Source organism: Mustela lutreola, chromosome 14 (assembly GCF_030435805.1).
Source record: "Mustela lutreola isolate mMusLut2 chromosome 14, mMusLut2.pri, whole genome shotgun sequence".
Lineage (NCBI taxonomy): Eukaryota > Metazoa > Chordata > Mammalia > Carnivora > Mustelidae > Mustela > Mustela lutreola.
This window is the reverse complement of record NC_081303.1, coordinates 57,746,166-57,766,599: the sequence shown is the minus strand read 5'-3', so window position 1 is coordinate 57,766,599 and position 20,434 is coordinate 57,746,166. Positions and strand designations below refer to the sequence as shown.

The 20,434-nt window shown below is 33.6% G+C and overlaps 1 protein-coding gene and 1 pseudogene across 4 annotated transcripts in view; one reads left to right on the top strand and one right to left on the bottom strand.

The window, feature by feature from the left end:
* BRINP3 (BMP/retinoic acid inducible neural specific 3) overlaps positions 1-20,434 on the bottom strand; it is a 392,077-nt gene that overhangs the window by 122,977 nt on the left and 248,666 nt on the right. For all 4 annotated transcript variants that reach the window (XM_059146396.1, XM_059146399.1, XM_059146397.1 and 1 more), the window contains one exon: positions 5,299-5,404. In XM_059146396.1, the coding sequence (XP_059002379.1) occupies positions 5,299-5,404 (106 nt within the window). The remainder of the gene's footprint in view (positions 1-5,298; positions 5,405-20,434) is intronic.
* On the top strand, positions 1,428-2,190 carry LOC131815191 (small nuclear ribonucleoprotein-associated protein B-like; annotated as a pseudogene).

Below are 20,434 nucleotides of genomic sequence, written 5' to 3'. Positions count from 1 at the left end.
TATTTAGAATATTTGGTGATTTTCACATAATGTAGGTAGAGCCTACATTCCTAAACCTTTAAAAAGAGACACACATTTATTTCCCACTACTTGATTTCAAATAGTTTTCAGTATTTTCATTTTACTTTCAGACTATCAGCCCACATTTACATAGATATCATAATGCCATAAGTTGTGGCATTGGCAAAGGAGTTACAGAATGCTGATGGTAATGTTTACCTCATGTCATTAATAACACATAACTTATATGACTGTATCGTTCAGGAGTGATCACTAAGACCAACTACAGGGAAGGACAGATTTCTTTTGTTTCACAAGTCATGTCCTTGCCATGTATTAAGATAGCCTTACTGATAGAATTTTATTAAAGTTTATTTCTCTTAAGAAAAAAGTCAAAAATGAAGATAAGGCAATATAATTAATATTTAGTATTACCTACTGGTTTCACATTTGTTATATTTCAAGAATATATAGTTTCAATTCCAGTATTTCTTTATACATAGGAAAATTTAATTAAAAAGCTGAATATTTAAAATGGTCAGTTAAAAAATTAAACATAGAAGGAAAAATTTGGCCAATACCTGATTGTTATTTATTACAAAACTAGATATTTACCATTATGTTTATTTCTATATCTATCTATATACCTTATCTCCAAAAGAAGAAAACTGGCATTCTCTAAACCACACCAAAAATAACAAAGGCTTTTTCCGGGGGAGAAAAGATAGACCACTCAAAACCTTGAAATTTTTTAACCAGACCAGTAAAATAGACAATACTGATACTTAAAGAGATAACTTCCATTGCCTTGGTAGATAAGTCAGAGTAACTGGAGGCTTTCCAAGGTTTTTTTTTTTTTTTTTTTTTTTTTTTTTAATGTACAGGAAAAATAGAGTAAAAATACCAATAGGACTGTAACTAGCAGAAGTTCTGCTTGGTGCTGAGACTATGCTTAAGGAAGCTGAGTTTTGAGCCTAAGATGTTCATGAAAAGAAGCATATGAAGAAGGGCACTGGAAATTATAAATGATGATATAATGGAAATGCCACAAATAAAAATGTATAAATTGGAGTTAAGAAATAATCAATGGATTTAATAGCAAGTTAGAAAGAGCTGAAGAAATAATAAGCAAACTGGAATATGTCAGAAAAAAATATTGACTACAGAATAGTAAAGGAGAGCAAAAGAAGATGAAATACAGAAAACAGTATAAAATATATATAGGTTATGACTGAAAGATCTAAAAATATATTTAATAGAACCCCAGAATAAGAGGTAAGAGGGAAAAAATCAATATTTTGGGAATAAATATATAAGAAATTTATACAATTGATGGGACATCAAGAAAATTGTAATTTGCATCACACAAATATATTCTAGCAAGACAAAAAATAAAGAGAAAATGACTGGCTGACCCGTGCTTTTCAATGCTGCTTTGCACCTTCATGGTTTTCAACAAGCATATAAATTTGAAACGCTGCGACTATAATGAGTTCAAACCAAAGAACTCAAAAGAAGCAGAAAGAAAAGAAAATGGAGGCAGGGGTCTGGTGTTGCTACAGGGATAGGACCTGGTCTCAATGACAATAGAGGAACTTCCTCCCAAAGATAATGAGATAATCCCAAAGATAATTTGACATTGCCTGAGTGCCACTTACTAGCTGCCAGGAGCCCAAGGATTGGCAGAGCTGCTGGCAGAGGAATCCCCGCTAGTCTTCCAATGCCCCAGGCCCCTGCAGAATTCTATGGGCCAGTCCCAGGGAGTGGTGGGCTATCGCAACTGGTGATAGCCCTGCAAGGAAGAGGTATGGCTGCAGCCACTGCCATTGTTGCCACAGCTGGGATTTCAGGGACCCCAACCCAAGAGTCAACTGACTGGGGAGATCCTCTGCCATCTATGGGCTGATGGGATCCTCCACCATCTATGGGCTGAGGGGTCGCCAACTCCAGGCATGATAGGCCCAGCACCTGACATGAGGCCTCCGGTGGATCCCCCAATGAGGACTGCCACTGGATAAGGAACTCCAATACACATTCTCCCTTCAGGATGTGGCCCCTGCCCCAGGGGGATGCAGGCCTTCTTTGACCTTTGGCCACAGAGTTATGGAAGCAGCCACACAAAAGCATGGGCCAGATTCCACAGAGCCACATAACCACAGACTTGTTTGTTTGTTATGCTCTTGTTTTTAGTTACTGACAGGATTGTCTGGTTTCCCTTTCAGGGTCCCCTCCCCCAGGAATGCTCCCACCATGGCCCTAGACTCCTCTTGGCTCTCCTCAGCTCCCAGACTGTTTCCTGTAAGGCTGTACATAGTCCTTTTACTTCCTTGTGGCCTGTGAAACTAGTTTATAATTAACTATTAAGAATATCAAAAAAAGAAGAAAAAAGAAAATCTGTTCCAATATATCAGTAGAGAAACAAAATAGGAAACAAAATAGTTTTATGGAACAATATCATTCTATTTTTCTTATAAGCAAAAATAGTGACCTATCATTAACAATGACATTATATCTTCTATTTGATAATAAACCAGTCCTCTGTCAATTTTGTTGAAATAAAACATTAGGAACAAACTGATCTGGAAAAGTATTTGTTACTCAATCACATGAATCATTCACATCTCAGTTTCTGGGAATTTTACCAAGAAGTTATTACCAAGACTCAATAAATGACTTTTCATTACTCCTTTACCCTTTCACTGAGAAGTATCTTGTTTGATAAGCTAAATTCATAAGGCATTGGAAACATTGGAACATGATTAATCCCAACACATGTTTTCTAATACTTTCTCAAGATTAACAGTTCTTCATATATATTACATATATCGTCATCAATAGTTTGGGATATAGATATGACTTTTTCAATTTTGAACTGTCTGTAATCTAGTTGGCAAAACAGATCTCAAAGTCAAACAAACAGGGAAATCAAGCCTACTCACTGCCAGAAAAACATTTCAGTTCATTTTTTTTTAAGTCAGAATTAACATATTATGTGCATCTCTTTGACATTTCCTTTCTGAATGTTAATTCGAATACAGTTAAATCAAGGAATTTTGTTCTGAATTTGTTGCTTAATGCTTTTACCTTTAATAATTCTTATTGATGCTTTCTTTGCTCTGATAAAATTCTACTTTAGGACTCCAGTGTTTCCAACTGCCACATATAGTGACCTAAAATCCTTTATACTCTTCATGTATCACAGTAATATTGATCCAGAATCTAACGCTTTGCATTTTTTTTTCTAAGTGGAGAAGGACTGCTATTAACAGTAGGGTTGAAAATGTGAATCAACATAAATACTTAGACTATAAATATAGATGAAGTTTAAGAGAGAACACATGGGAAGTTGAGGAGTATGATATTGATTTCCTGAGATTATTTTGGAAAGGTCTTTGTACCAAAAGGATACTATAAAATTTGTAATAGACAATTGAAATTATAAGCCAAGAAAATAGAAAAAAAATAGATGTACAGATAACTGCATTACTCACATATATTGAAAAAAAATAGACACAATAATTATTCAAAAGAAAAGTGTTGCTTCACTTGTTTCTGTGTTAATTTTTTTCAACATATAGAAGAGATTGAGTTTTTTTTTATACTATAATATTCTGAAAACTAAGCACAGTGCTTCACAAATAGTAAAAATTTAAAAAATTCATGTTAATAAATTTTAATAAATCAATTAAACAAATGTCTTTTTGATATAAATAGTCTTTATCCTTTTTGATGAAACTTCATATTCTGAGGACAAGTTGATCCATACATTTAAAAAGGAGTAAGCAATAGCGAATTACAAGTAATATTGGTAGACCGCATTTGTTTAAATTAGAAAAATATTTCAATAACTCTAAATCTAAGATTGATAAGGAGAAATTAGATGGCGTTTAAACTTTAAATTTTTAAGCATTTCCTTTGTAATTAGTATACAATTCAAACTAGTTGAGATTCATTTATTATTTACCATAAGTTTAAATAACTCAAAGCTGTTACATTTTTCCAAATTGAAAAGTTGAGGTAAAATGTCAGAATTTCTGAACTGTTTTTTTTCTTTTTTTTAAGATTTTATGGGGCACTGGGGAGCTCAGTGGGTTGCCTGTGCCTTCAGCTCAGGTCATGGTCTCAGGGTCCTGGGATCTAGCCCCGCATCAGGTTCTCTGCTCAGCAGAGAGCATGCTTCCCCCTCTCTCTCTGCCTGCCTCTTTGCCTTCTTGTGATCTCTGTCTGTCAAATAAATTAAAAAGATTTTATTTATTTATTTATTTATTTGACAGACAGACATCACCAGAAGGCAGAGAGGCAGGCGGGGAGTGAGGAGCAGGCTTCCAACTGAGCAGAGAGCCTGATGCGGAGCTGGATCTCAGGACCCTGAGATATGACCTGAGCCGAAGGCAGAGGCTTAACCCATTGAACCACCCAGGTGCCTACAATTTCTAGAACTTCTAAACTTTCTTATGTAAAACTGAATAATGTAAATGTAGCTTTAACTTATGCAATTAAAAAAGGTAGCAAGAGAAAGGTAGAGTAGAGAAGAATAACTCAAAGTTATCCCTTTGATCAGTCACCTTAATTTAGACAAGGTGTCATCAAAGACTTCTCTGAACTTCTTCAACTAGTACATGTTTAAACATGTGTATTCATAACCTTCTGTACTTGTAATGAATAAGTACACACACCAATAACCTATTTGTGGGCAATATACATCTGTACATCTGTTACAAGTTATTTAAAAATCCTCTATTGAACTCTCTAACAAAATATAGGAATAGAAAAAAAGGTAACTTATCATTATTATCACATAATCCATCTTTGTAATGGAAATATAAATACTTTGTTAATATATTCTCAAATTTTTCTATCAGAAGATAAGCACAGTTCTAGATTATAAATATTAGATTATATTTAAAATGTCAACAGTTCATGCTACAGTGTGCGCAAGTATAGTTACTTTTACTAGAATCTAAGGAAAAAGTCAAAACCCAGACAGACCTATGAAAAACTGCTCCATACTGAGACAATGATTTTTCTATAGAAGTAAAAATATTATCGGGATATATTTTCAAATAAATTACCTATTTGAAGAAGTAAAGTGAGTTTTGACATTTCCTTAACATTTCCTAGAATGTTAGTATCCCTTAAAAATTAGGAAATTAGCCTTTTATGAGAATTTTAACAACATAGTACTGCATATACAGCTTGTTTAAAACAACAACAAAAAGATGAAGAAGAAGAAAGAGATCACAACTGGATAATTGTTATCCAGACTGATAGAGAATTAATGAACTTTTAGCCACATACCTTGCAACTGAATCTTATTCTCAGGACTCTGAACCAGAACAGAACTGACAGAATCTAGGTTGTCATAGTTACTGCAGCCAAGAGGACCAGTCCGTGTTTCTGTTACCTGACAAACAAAACATCCACTTTATTATATAAATCAGAGTTTACCATGTTCTTTTTGCTCAGTGTAGCTGTCACCCACTGATATTATACGTCTGATGGTAAACATCACTGAAAGGCCTAGGATCTGAATCATACCAACAATACACACACTGAAACCCAGAGAAGAGAAATAATTCCCTTTGTCTTCAATTCCATTTTCTTCCCTTTGGCCAGGCATAAATCTCCTGGGAAAATAACAGAAGCCCTCTTTGGTCAAAAGCATCACTCACCTAAGGTCATTGATTTTACCCAAGATATGACAAGGGCATGTTCCTTTAGATCGAGAGCAAGTTTTGACTCATACGAGAATTGTTTTTTTGTTTGTTCATTTCTCCTCAATAAATCAGACCTATCTGTCAGGCTACTGTCTAAAAATGGATTCTATTATTTTATTCTACTTAAAAATCTATAATTTTCCTGTCTTATATGGTACCATCAAAGTCCAGACTCTCCTGCTTGGCTTCTGTCCCATTTTTCCCCCAACTGGCATATATCGCTGTCCAACTGGACATTCTTAATTCTATGCCTTGGCTCATACAACATCCTCCATCCTTATCTCTCATTTCTCCTCTTTGAACAATTTATTTTATCTCTCCTCAGGAGGAAGCACATTTTCAAACATCTACAGAAAGTACTCTTTAATGACTCCCACTTGTATTTTTTTCCCATTTTTATGAAACTGTAGTTTGTTGTGCTCAGGCTTAGCACCTAAGTATGGAATCACATATTGCAGATTGATATTCCCAATGGGTGTCTTGGGATGTATAGCATCAGAAGATGAGGAGTCTGGTCAGTTATGGGAAACTTATTTGTTCTCAGTATGACTTAAAAAAAGTGGGTGAATATTGTAATGATCCTTATATTTTAAAAAGATACTCTCCACTCAACAACCAGAATGGTTTGCAAAAAATAATTCAGATAATTTCAGCATTCACAACTCCACGAGGGTCTTCCATCTTGCTGAATGTAAAAGTCAGAGCCCTTCTAGAACTAAAATAACGCCACATTATCAAGTTATCCCTGTTACTTCCCTGAACTCATGCCCCCTCCTCTTTTCCTTGTTTACTTTGCCCCAACCACACAGGCTCTTGGCTGTTCCTTGAACATGTTTGTTATCATTCTGACACAGAATTTCTTGTGTACTCTCCCTGTATCTGGAATGCTCTTCCTCAAAATATTTTTAAGCTCACTGTTTCTCACACCTTTCAAGTCTTTGTTTAAATGTGACTCTCTTAGGACTCCCTGGACTAACCTATTTTAAATAAATACACCTCCCCACACTTCCCTCTTTCAACCATTATTTCTGTTCCTCCTTACCTTGTTCTACTTTTTCCACAGTAGTTATCAGCTTCTAACAGGCTGTATAATTTACTCATTTATCACGATTGCCTGACACTTCTCATTGGAATGCAAGCCCCTCGAGCACAGGAAATACTGCCTATTTTGTTCACTATAGTATTCACCTCACATATTAGGTTCTTGTATAAGCCCATGGGCATTGATTAAGAGAAAGAGGAGGTGAGAGATTAAGGGGAAAATCAAAACAAGGAAGACATTAAGGCCATTATCTAGATGATAAAGGCCTGAATGAAGCAGTGACAATAAGATTTATCTGCAGAAGATGGACTATGAAAAACAGATCTGGTGAGATTATGAAACACTGAAAATATACACAATGGAGAGAGGGAAAGGCAATTGAGGTTTCCAGCATAAGTGATAACAGTAAATATGTTGCTACTAGGCTCCACTGTGGAGAGCACGTAAGAGAACTTGGTTTTGAGCATTCTAACTCCCAAAGGAATAACATTCTCCATTAGAAACATCCAGTAGAAGGAATGACCGTGCAGGTCTATTTCTTAGAAGTTATGTCAAAGATGGGATTACTCACTTGGATGTCAAAAACTTATAGGTAATAATCAAAGACAAAAAGATAGATATGTCAGCTGAGATGCAGTAAGTGAATATATAATTTGTATTATGACAACTCTGTCATAGTGTGTTAATACTAAGATCTTCAGAATAATGAATATTGACTATGAGGACATAGCAAGAGTTGGAAATGCAGTTTATCATGAGCAAAGAAATACTTTTTCTCTAACACTACACCTATGTTGTATACTCCCCACGACTGTTCTTTCATGGTGATACTGACCATCCCTTATTTTGTTCAGGGAAATCATTTCTTATGTTGATATATATATACATATATATGTATATATATGTTAAAATATCATTTATATATTATATGTATATAATACACATGTATATGTATATGTATAAATGATATTTAAATATAAATGATTATTAACAAAAGGATAAAAAGAAGATTAAAGTCATTGAAGAAAAGACTTAGGGTTTAAGGTAATTCAAATCTTCATGTTGTCCTATCATGTAGTTTAACGACTGTCCACCAACACACACACATACACACACACAACACAATAATATAAACAAACTCCAGTATTTATAATTTTAAGAAAATTTTTAAAATAAAATTGACTTTAGATACACACTTATTGACATAAAATCTTGGAAATTGGAAGGTAATCTTCTAACACTTAACTTTTGAAAGAGGATAAATGTTAGTAGTCCATCTCAGGACAGACCTTCAGTTACACTGTTGCTGTGTTGCTGAGAATCAATGCAGAAGATTTAAATGATGGTCTTACATATTTAGAGGCTTGACTATACCTATATATCTATAATTGCATTAATCTGGCACCTTTCACAATACATAATAAAAAATCTAGCATGCCCTATATATAATGCCTTACTAGGGTCAACACTAATAAATAAGTCTACACTTATTTTGTATTTTTTCCATAATAATGAAAAATAAATATGAAAAGAAAATAATAAAAGCCAATTCATTGTACAAACGTTTCAATAGACATGTTGACTCTACCAAAAATGAATTACCTAGTTGTGCCACAGACTGGTTCAACTTCTGTTCATTAGCAGATAGATGAACATCTGATATAGGCGTCTTCATATATAACGTAAGAAATGAAGAGTCAGTCAATAGATAAGCATAAAAATGAATAAGACTAACAACTATCCAGCACTGACAGCATTCAGTGTTTGGAGAATTGATGTATCAAATGAGAAAACATTTTTATTTCTTTATTTTATTCCCATATTGAAAGGAGATTGTTGAAAGGAAAGGAATGTTGTCTTTAGGATCTCAATATGATGCCCTTTCTGAGGTGTTGTTGTGGTTTGTGGTTGGGTTTGAGCACTGTGAGGAAAGTGTGTGTGCTTAAATGGCTGGGAAGTGAGGGACTGGTGTGGAGTCTGCAAACATGGAAGATAGGACTTAACCAAAATGGCCAAAATTAACAAGACAAGAAACACAAGTGTTAGAAAGGATGTGGAGAAAGGGGAACCCTTTTACACTGTTGATGGGAAGGCAAGTTGGTGCAGCCACTTTGGAAAACAGTGTGGAAATTCTGTAAGAAATTAAAATAGGCCTACCTTATGACCCAGCAATTGCACTAGTGGATATATACCCCAAAGATACAGATGTGGTGAAAAGAAGTTCATATGTACCCTAATGTTCAGAGCAGCAATGGCCACAATCACCAAACTGTGGAAAGAGCCAAGATGCCCTTCAACAACAGATGAATGGATAAAGAAGATATGGTTCATATATATAAGGAGTATTACGTCTCTATCAGAAAAGATGAATACCCAACTTTAGTATCAACATGGATGGGACTGGAGGAGATTATGTTGAGTAAAATAAATCAAGCAGAGAGAGTCAAATATCATACAGTTTCACTTACTTGTGGGGCATAAGGAGCAACATAGAGGACATCAGGAGAAAGGAAGGCAAAGTGAACTGGGGGAAATTGGAGAGGGAGATGAACCACGAGAGACTATGGACTCTGAGAAACAAATTGAGGGTTTTGAACAGAAGCTTTGTGAGCCTGGTGGTGGGTATTAAGGAGGGCACGTATTGCATGGAGCCCTGGATGTGGTGCATAAACAATGAATTTTGGAACACTGAAAAAATAAAATAAAATTTAAAAAAAAGAGTAAAATCGAAGCTTCAATATCTTTTAAGAACAAATTTGTCTTCAAAATATAACTGGTGTGTATATATGTATATATATAAAATATATATTTATAAAATATAAAATAATTATATATATAAAATGTGTTTTATATATATATAACATACCAGTTATATTATATATTATATTATATATAATTATATATAACATAATATTATATATTATAGTATATTATATATAAAACACACCAGTTATATGCATATATATTATATATTATAATAGCTATATTAGTTATATAGTTATTATAATAGTTATATATAACTATTATAATATATATATTCCTTCTATAATTGAGTTATGTGAATTGTTTCAAATACATTTTTTTTTTTTAGATTTTATTGATTTATTTGACAGACAGAGATCACAAGTAGGCAGAGAGGCAGGCAGAGAGAGGGGGAAGCAGGCTCCCCGCTGAGCAGAGAGCCCAGTGTGGGGCTCAATCCCAGGACCCTGGGATTATGACCTGAGCTGAAGGCAGAGGCTTTAATCCACTGAGCCACCCAGGCATCCCTCAAATACATTGTTAAAAATAGGAGAGGAAGGGTTTTGGATGGCTCAGTCAGTTAAGTGTCTGCCTTCAGCTCAGGTCATGATCCCAGAGTCTTGAGATTGAGCCCCAGGTAGAGCTCCTTGGAGCCTATTTTTCCCTCTCCTCCCAGGTCATGCTCTCTCTTGCTCTCTCTGTTGCTCTTTCTGTCTCTCTCTCAAACAAATAAAATCTTAAAAAATAATCAGAAAGAATGCAAAAGATCCTTTCTACTTTTCTCGTATTATTTCTGTATTGTTTCATTAAACTACTGCCTAATATTTTCACATTTGGAGAATTTTGCAGAGTGTAAAAGAAAAATGCATAGCCTTCTTAATTCAGAAAGATACTGGCAAGTAATTATATTAACAAATAGGATAGGTTTAAGTTTATTTAGATTTAAATAAAATGGTATAAGGAATTCACTTGGAAATAAACAATCTTGATGATTTTCTATCAAATTTCCCTACAGTCTTACATATTCTAAGGATGACATAATGCCACAACAATGCACTGGAGCTATGAAAATAATTCAGCAAGAACTAGTTGAAGAAAAACTATCTGAAGAAAAAACAGTTTTTTTTTTAAATATTAAGGCAGTGAGGAAAGTGGGACAAAAGAAGAACAAACAAACAGAAAAACATTTAGAAACACATACCTAAATGAAAATAATACTTTTGAAGACTCCATTGTTTTCACACTCTGGTATTATATAATTGAAATATTTGTATTGGAAATCATAGTAATGTTACATAATTTGAAGAAAATAGACTGAATTAAACATGTTAGGTCACTATCTTAGCTCCACCATGTACTAAAGAGGAACCTACTTAAGTTTCAAGGTTCTGCTGGATGGAATGGTTAAAATTTTCTTTCAGCCTAGTGTGGTTGGGAAATAAAAATGAGATAAGCTATGAAAAGTGCTTACCATGGGTCTGACCCACAGTAATTATTTGAAGGTAAATGCAAGGTATGTGTAAATGTTTACTATTAAAAATCAAAGGCCTAATAACACCTCAGCTTGGGTAAACTTATTGGAATTATTCATACCCTACCTCTCAATCAAGGTTGTAAGATAATAATACTTTTTCTATCAGTGCTGAATGTGAACACTTTTCTTTGTAGATAGAGAAGAGGAGACTGAATTTTAAGCCATCCTAAATCCTAAATCAAACTTACCTGTGAATGAAACTAGGTAGAATCTTTTTAAAGATTTTTAAAATTAATTAATTAGTTAATTAATTAAATTTCTTTTTGAGAGTAAGAACAAGAGAGCAAGCATGCCTGCATGAGCCGGCAGAGGGAGAGGGAGAATGAGAGGAAGGCTCACCTCTGAGCAGGGAACCTGATGTGGGGCTTGATCCCTGAACCCTGGGATCATGACTTGAGCCAGAGGCAGACAGACACTTAACCAACTGAGCCACCCAGGCCCCCAGGACTACATAGATATTTTGTACAAGATCACATCAATATGCAATTAGAGCACAATATAGTATGAATAAACCATGAAAAGACTAAATTAGAAATATTGATAAAGGAAAAAATGGGGAGTTCAATTATACAAAAATGACACGAAAAACAGCAACTAGAGTAAAAATAAGGAGTTTTCTCATCTATAGTACAGAAGACAATCAAGCAGTCTCTCAAAACAAGTATGATTATATGAGAAAATTTTTATCCATGTTGAGTGAAAAAAGAAAAAGAAAATGTATATATAGTTTGTAAAATTATGCATACACATCCCTCCTATATAACTCTGTGATCCTAATATTAGTCTAGGCATTTTTCAAAATGAAAAAGAGTATTAGTTTACCATTTTGACTAAACTGATTATTGTTTATCAACAATTCAATAAAATACAAGATCCTATGAATAATGTATCTGTTATTGCAAATCTATGAATGCACATTTTTTTAAAAACCTGTAATATACCTAGAAACTTTATCTGAAATCAATTACCTCTTATTTTATTACTTATTTTCTTACCTCTTAAACCACACAAAAAGACAAGAATGTGTTTATTCTCCATTACAATGACTTGTCATCTATAAATTATTTATTGATCATGCGATAAGAAAAAAATATGGAATATCAGTATTCTTGTTTGTCCTAATGTGTCATTTTTAATGACAAAATAAATAAATGTTTATGTTGGAAACTCAAGGAATGAAATGAAAACTGCTTTTCTCTGCTGCTATCACATATTTACCCACTTCTGTTTACCAGATATGAAACGAGGAGCAACGGCTGTTCAAGACCATCTTTTATTCATAGGTCAAATTTTCATGTACTTTACATTTTTGTATTTCTTTCTTTCTAAAAAAAAATCATTTGCTTCAAAGTTATATTAGAGTATATTGAACTAGTTTATGAATAATCTTTTATCACCATTGATTATGCATATGAAACAATAGAATATTGGTAAGTACAGTGTATTCACTTGCAAAGTTATGTCTAGAGTTATTTAAAAATCCAATCCAATCCATTTTTTAATGATCTTAAAAGGTTATATTTATTTGTTTTCTTTCAAGGCCACAGTTATGACTATTCTATAATCTAAAAGGTAAACACATGATAAATCAATCTTCCACAGGAACCAACTTCAGCATCCTTATTTTATTTTTATTTTGTTGAGTACCCATAATTCAAAAAACACTCTTATTTCACACTTCTATAAAAAAAGCAATTAGTTTTTTCTTCATAAACTTGTGTATGAGTAGCAATAAAAAAACTCTATTTCTCAAGGGTAGAAGATTATTTGAGGGAGTAAATATACTAAGAGTTAGGAGATTATCCTTCTCATGATATTTTAACATCATAATTCCTTATCTTACCACTAAGCTTTCTTCATGTTTTATTATGGCATTTATAAAATTACTCTTCTCTGTTTACATTATTTACTTACTTAACTATAAATTCCTTATTCATAATTACACACAGTACTTGACACATGATAGGAATTCAATAACTGTGAGCTAAGTTGGTAGGTTATTATCTTATTTTTTGTTAGGAATAACAAAAGAATACTTAAATTGATTTATTAAATTTTTCTGAGATCCTCTTGAAGAAAATGCTGCACGGCCAGTGTATATAAAGTTTTAGAGCTATGGGGAGTCTTAGGAATCACCCAGCCTGAGCATCTCATTACACAAAGGAGTTATCTGGAGCCCAGGGAAGTCATGGAACTAGCTCGGTATCATGTAAGTAAAATTAGAGCTGGAACTGTGTCTGAAACCTCCTGACTCATCAATCAAATACCCATTCTGAATGTCATACTGGCTTTCCAAGCTCTGTATGTAAGCTTTATTTAAGCTCTGCTTGCCTTGATCAATCTAATTCCTTCTCTATCTCCCTCTCTAGCAACAGAGTTACAATAAATATCAACTTACCTGGTCTGGATTGATGTATAGGCCAGTTAGAATGGTATAGTGTCTTGGGTTGTTCTCAAGACCAATAAATACTGCCAGGAAGGTGCTGGTTAAAATAACTTTGACCAAAGGCCAAATGAATTACTTTTTATTCTAAATATTAATGTATGAATGACTTGAAATATAACTTCCCACATATTCTTATATTACTTTACATTAGACATTTAAATAGTAAAATACAAGTGTTGATTAATTTTTATCATGTCCTAATATAGGATCTTTTACAGTTGTATATGGTTAAAGCTATCAAACTAACAAAAACCTTTAGAAAGTGCTAATACTAAATGTGTTTATATATATATGTGTGTTTATATATATATATATAATGTGTGTATATATATAAGTGTGTATATATAAATTTATATATGATATAATATATATTTTATAACCAATAATGTATGATAATTATATCATGACAGGATACTAAAACATATAAAATTTTATAGGTGTAACTATGTAAGTTTTATATATTATATACTTTATAATTAAATATATGTAATTCCATCATGATATTCATCATTTATGATATATAATTATATGACATTATATAATACTTGATTATAAATTATACATAATAATTAACAATTACATACATGTTTCATTTCTGTTTTTTCAAATATGAATACTGAGTTTAAAGATACTTTTATAATTAATTTTTTTTCCTACCAGTCATTCATTCTCATTTCACCATTTTACTGAACACTTAACATCAAACTGCAATTTAATGTAGTCTGAGTTCTCTATCATGTTGCAATATTTCTGGGGCTTAGTGTTTAGTTAGAAAAGAATTTTCAAATGTATTATTAATTACAAAAAGCATATAAAATGTCCATAATTGAATAAAGATATTCTAGAAGCAAGGACTTCCTTTATTTTTAAAATTGCTTTATTACTTTTAGTAAGTTTTGTGGAAAAAGCATAAATTCATATACAAAATGCTCTGTCAAGTGAAAAAATATGTGGGTATATCAATACTAAATTTAATTGCTTCTTCACACAATAATACACACTACACTTAGTCCATTACACGCATTAATACCATGATTTAAAATATACTTGGCATTGTCAATGTTTCTTGAACCTGCTCTAACCATTTACTAGAAGTTTAAAATAGTACATGATATATAATCAATGCCTAGATGACTCATATATTTACATGAAAAGCACAAACACGAATCAAATACAGATTCAATATAAAGGAGCAAACACCATTGCTGAATTATTTATCAATGCAAATGACTTTCTGCTGAAAACTATTTCTCCTAATTCTATTCCCCATAACTTCAATAAATAACATACTTCTAAATATTAGAATCATCCATTTATAGGATTGCATTTTTAAAAGCCATCTAGAGTTTATTCTCCAGGAGAAGAAACGATACTTGAAGCATGAGGATAAAATGTATGATTATAAACAATATTAAGTTAGGTATATTCATAAAGCATGTACAAAATAAACAATAGAACTATGAATTTGTAAAATGAAAGGGATGAGACGGAATGTAGATCAAAACATAGCATGTGAAATAAACTATTAAAGTGTGAAGAGAGTAATATAAAAGACAGGGCACACATTTTATTTAGGGACAAAACAGAGTCTCGGGTGTGTTCCAAGCCTCTCTCATGGATGTGGCCTGTTCTCGTGAAGGCGGCCCATAGAACAGCGTGATGGCTTTGACTCCCACCTCTGCCTCCATGGCAGGACTGCAGTGTGAAAGTACACCAGCCTTTGTGTTTGCACTTCTCGGTGGGGCGGGGAGGGGGGAGTGTGTCCATTTATGTAGGTTTTTAAGATTTTTCCAAAGCTCTGCGATTCAGAAGATGTGAAATGTGAACTATAGGCCTAATGTTACCAGATCACCTTAAAGTCACACGTGAGGACTTACATGGGTTGAATGTTTGCTGTTCTGAACAGTGTTCTGTATCCTTTAAGACTGATCTCTGTACATATAATACACCACTTTGACACCAGATCTTCAAAAAAAAAAAAAAATTGCTCTTGGAGAGCATCTGCTTCTGTACAGTTTTCACTTACACTTGCCCCCATGAGTCTAGGCAGGCCTATAATGACTGACCAATTTTTTTCACACTCCATAAATTACCCTCCATCAAAAGCATACACAAGTGCCCATGGTTAAAACTGTTGAGAGAGACTGTGTATGTCTTTTGAGTACACATTAAAATATAAAATTACGCCTGAGGCTAGAAAAAAGGAATTTTCTCAGGTTCTTAAAGTGTCTATTCAGTTTGATGTGGAGTAAGGTAAACTGGATACAATTTAGTCACAACAAGGTTGCCAAATAGCATCAGGACTCCTTTGTGTTCAAACCATGGTTACCATGGAATCTGAATACGTGGCACTTGATTGGTCTTGAAGGTGCCAAATCCATAAGCTCACTCCTACAGAGGCTGTTTTGATTTATTTCTTAAATAACGCAGAGTTAAAAATCACAGCAATCGAAAGAAACTATATATCAAAAAAGGTTTCCATTAGGTTCTTAACTACCTATATATGCACTTAGAAAATTGACACTTTCCTAAAAGCTACATTTGTGATAGCTCTAACTGATCATGTTACATAAATGGTAATCTTGTACTTCATTATGTGAAGTCTGAGGAATATTGTTATTAGACTACAGTTGGTATAGAGTTGTCTGCTGATGTAGTCAATATTTAAAAAAAAAAAAAAAAAAAAAGCCCGAAGTGCAGTTTCACTGCTACAGGGCAGTTACAAACAACAAACAGATTGCGACCTGGTTCAGGGCCATGGCATGTTGCCTGCTTTCTGGTGAAAGCCATTAGACAGGCAATGCCGGTGTTACTATCCCCTTGGACCTTAACACCACTCCTTCTCAGACCAGAGAAATTACATCCAAGGGAATTCAGGAATCAGAGGGCCATGGGTTCTTTTCTGCTGAGATATATATAAAATTTATATACATATATATATTTTTTTCATTCCAAGTTGACATTCATATGTTACATCTATTTTGAGATGAAAGCAAACAGAAGTGAAATTTTTAAAAATGACTTTATAGTCTTTGTTTATTCTATGAATTGCAATCTCATTGCCTTTTAGTTACTGAACCAACTTCAAATGACTACCAACTCTGTAATACAATGGTTAAAAAAAAAAAAAAAGAAAAGAAAAGAAAAGGAAAAAAAAAACCACAACTATTTCTAGACCCAAGTTCAGAATCCAATGTTTTTAGGGGGAAGCTATTGCAAATACATCATCATATAAAATTATTAGTATTTTATAATCATTTTCAACCACAATGTTGTTAGCTATCCTTTTTAAAATAAAAATACAAAACTAGGATTTTCAGGAAAGGCTAAATTTAATATGACAAAGAGGTGGACTGAGGATAGGGTCCTCAGCCTGCATAGACTCCCCGGGTGACAGTCGTCTCTAATTGCAGAAGTACATGCATGGACAATTCCTTATGGTTTTTCTTATTTCTTTTCCAAGTCCTTTCTGTATCTCTAGATCCAACCACTCCAAAATACACCTCTACGTGTTTCCTCTTTGATGGAATAAGAAAAGAAGCAGTTAGATTGAACATACCAAAGATGTTATCTCCTCTGACCTACACATGAGCAAATGCCAAGTTTACAAACAAGATCTGTTGCCAGGATGAGTGATCAAAGAATTACACTCTACAGAGCCTTCCCCTTCATTAATTTCCATTTTATAATTTATTTTATCAGTATATTTGTAAATCTACCCATTCTGCCCATTTGCTACTCATGTGGAATCTCAGTCAAGCAGAGATTCTAGATGCTCTAGATGATATAAAAATGTATCAATTGAATTATCTCTTTTGCTTCCCTTTGACAAAGTAACTAAAAAATGTGCAGATGCAAATGGCAAGTACTGAAATACAAGAACCTAACGCCATGTTGGAGAATGATAGCAGCAGCATCAAGGGTACTGCCAGTCCATTGTGGCTAGCAGTGCACACAAAGCACAGCCTGGGACAATCTGTCACTGTCGAAATGCCAACCACCAAATGTTCTGCCATACTGGGATATGAAGCAAGACTCCTTGTTAGATATAGACTTCTTTTGTGTTTAAATGTAATCAAACTATTTTATTATTTTTATTTTTTCTGTTCTCTTTCAATTCAGGAGTCAGTAGAGTGTACCGTATCATTTCCTACAGCTCCTGCTGTTTTAAAAACTACCTTCCCCCAAATTTTTGTATTACTCCTCTAAAGTTCCCTATTTAATACTACTATCCTGAACTACTTATTAAAACATTTCTTACTGTGTATGATTAAAAATATAAAACTTTTTATTATAGCCTTTTGAAGTTTCAGCAATGTTAAATATTTCTGAATTCTTTAAGCATATCAAAAGCTCTGACTTCAGTTATCTTTTTTTATAATAGGACAACTAATGCCTATGCACAGACTAGCTTAACTTTCATACTGAAACTGTCATATTCTTCCATTTGTCACCCAATTAAACAAGCGCCCGAGAGCACTGATAAGCACACCACGCTAAAACTCAACAGACTCAGGAGTAATTAGAAAGACAGAAGTGGATTGCTTGTTTCAACTGGCCATTACAGAAACAGTTCTGCTGTCATTTCTTTCTTCCTTTCTTTCTTTTCCCAAAAATATAATTGGCTTTGCTCACACAGAAAAAGTTTGGATAAACCCAAATTCTTTAGGAACTGATTATCACTAAAAGTCAGCCCTAAAAGGACTTCAAAGAAACAAAAATTATATGAGAAAGAGGAATCTTATAATCCACGTGAATTACATCCATATTATTTAAATTCTAAGAGCCAAGGGGAGAAAATGCAATAAATTGGACAAATTGCTCAGCAATACTGCACTCACACTCTACAGTGCTGCTCTCTCCTACCTTTTTTTTGTTGTTGTTGTTTGTTTGTTTAAGGTTGAAACACGGCCTGGGGATTATAATTAATATAATTATTTATCACAAAAAATGAATGGCAACATAACAAAAATGAAAATGACAAAAAGCTTAAACATTTTTAAAGTATATGTTTGTGTATTTCCTGGGATAAAAATAAAAAAATAAAAATCCAGTGTGAACTCTCACTGCAATTCTTGTTTTTCTCTTTTATTACTTCCCCCCAAATCTTAATCCCCATTATATTATTTCTTCCTATTTATTCGTTTCAGAGATCAGAATTCCATAAGGATTTTTGTATGTCCATGGTACCTCTGGGAGTTCATAGAGCTTTATTGGCAACAAGGATTGCCCAGATGTAGTCTGAAGACCACATGTACCCATGTTTATAAAACACCAAGTCTATTAACTTTGAATCTCTGGAGGGGCTCTTTAGCCATACAACCAGGAGATTCTTAGCCACAGTAGACATTGAAACCTACCAAGCTAGTAAAGGAAAACTAAAAAAAAAAAAAAGATTCCTCAGTGGGTATGCAATCTCAAATTATGTGTTTTCCTTATTCCTTACAAAAGATTACAAAAGAAAATCCCTCTTCATTCATGTTCATTTAACATTGGTAGGGGAAATTTTTTTTTAAAGATTTTATTTATTTATTTGACAGAGAGAGATCACAAGTAGACAGAGAGGCAGGCGGGGGCGGCGGGTGGGGGGGAGGAAGCAGGCCCCCTGCTGAGCAGAGAGCCTGATGTGGGACTTGATGCAGGGTTCAATGTGGAGCTTGATGTGGGGCTCGACCCCAGGACCCCGAGATCATAACTTGAGCCGAAGGCAGAAACTTTAACCCACTGAACCACCCAGATGTCCCTGCTAGGGAAAAATTTTTAAAGGGATTCATTCCGAACAAACTAATTTTGACTAACTTTACATTTTATAAAAAGGTTTTGTTCTAATTATGTCCTATGGAAGATTTTTAAAAGTAAAAAAATAAGCTACTCTGCACTTTAAAACAATTATAATTTCACCTTTTCTTGGTTCAGTTGATGTACATATTATCTTCATAATATATTGACTATAAAGGTATTTGCCCATGCATTACACGGGACCTGCTGAGAATGAGCTGTTATTTCAGATATATTTTATTGAGATGTAATTTCAGCTGTTTAGGTTGGAGGGAGCATCCAACAGTTACATCTCAATTATAACTTTATTTTTATCTGTTGATATAATTATTGTGACTCCTACAACCAGTCCTTTCTGTCTCCCTGAAAGTCTATCTCCAAGACTTATCAGTGAAGGAGTCACATAAGGAGGCTAGGTGGATTTGTTTCTGAAGTTTCTTCCTTTTTTTCACTTTTTTTTTTTTTTAAGATTTTATTTATTTGTTTGACAGAGCGAGAGAAATCACAAGGAGGCAGAGAGGCAGGCAGAGAGACAGGGGGAAGCAGGTTCCCCACCGAGCAGAGAACCTGATGAGGGTTCTGAAATCATGACCTGAGCTGAAGGCAGAGGCTTAACCTACTGGGCCACTCAGACACCCCTGCTTCTGAATAGTTTCTCAGTGAAAACATGGGGGATTTCTTCATATTAAAAAAAAAAAATTAACATGGACTTTAGGAATGAAAATTATAAAATCTTAGATTACTCAGACATCTCTACTTGCTTTTAAGTTTTCTGACATATTATAGTTTAGGCTATTGAAAAATAACATTAAGATTTCAAAAGTGATATATTTCAAAATATAAACATCCATATTACACTTAATTATATGGTGACACTAGATTTTCAAGCAGAGAAAATGAAACAATTAGGTTACCAGAAAGGGAACCAAATAGCAGTTATGAAGTTGGTTTCTATTTACAGCTTTGTTACTTGCTTAATGTATAAATATCTCCACATATAAATATAAAAATACCTGCATTACTTAGGGAAAAATGGATTTTATAACATTACTTATGACTCTTACAGTCTTGGATGTTAGTTTCAGGGGAGTTTTTTTAAATTACAGAATCAATTTCAATACTTGTAATTAGTCTATTCAACTTTGTATCTTTGTGTTTAGTCTTGGAAAGTAGTG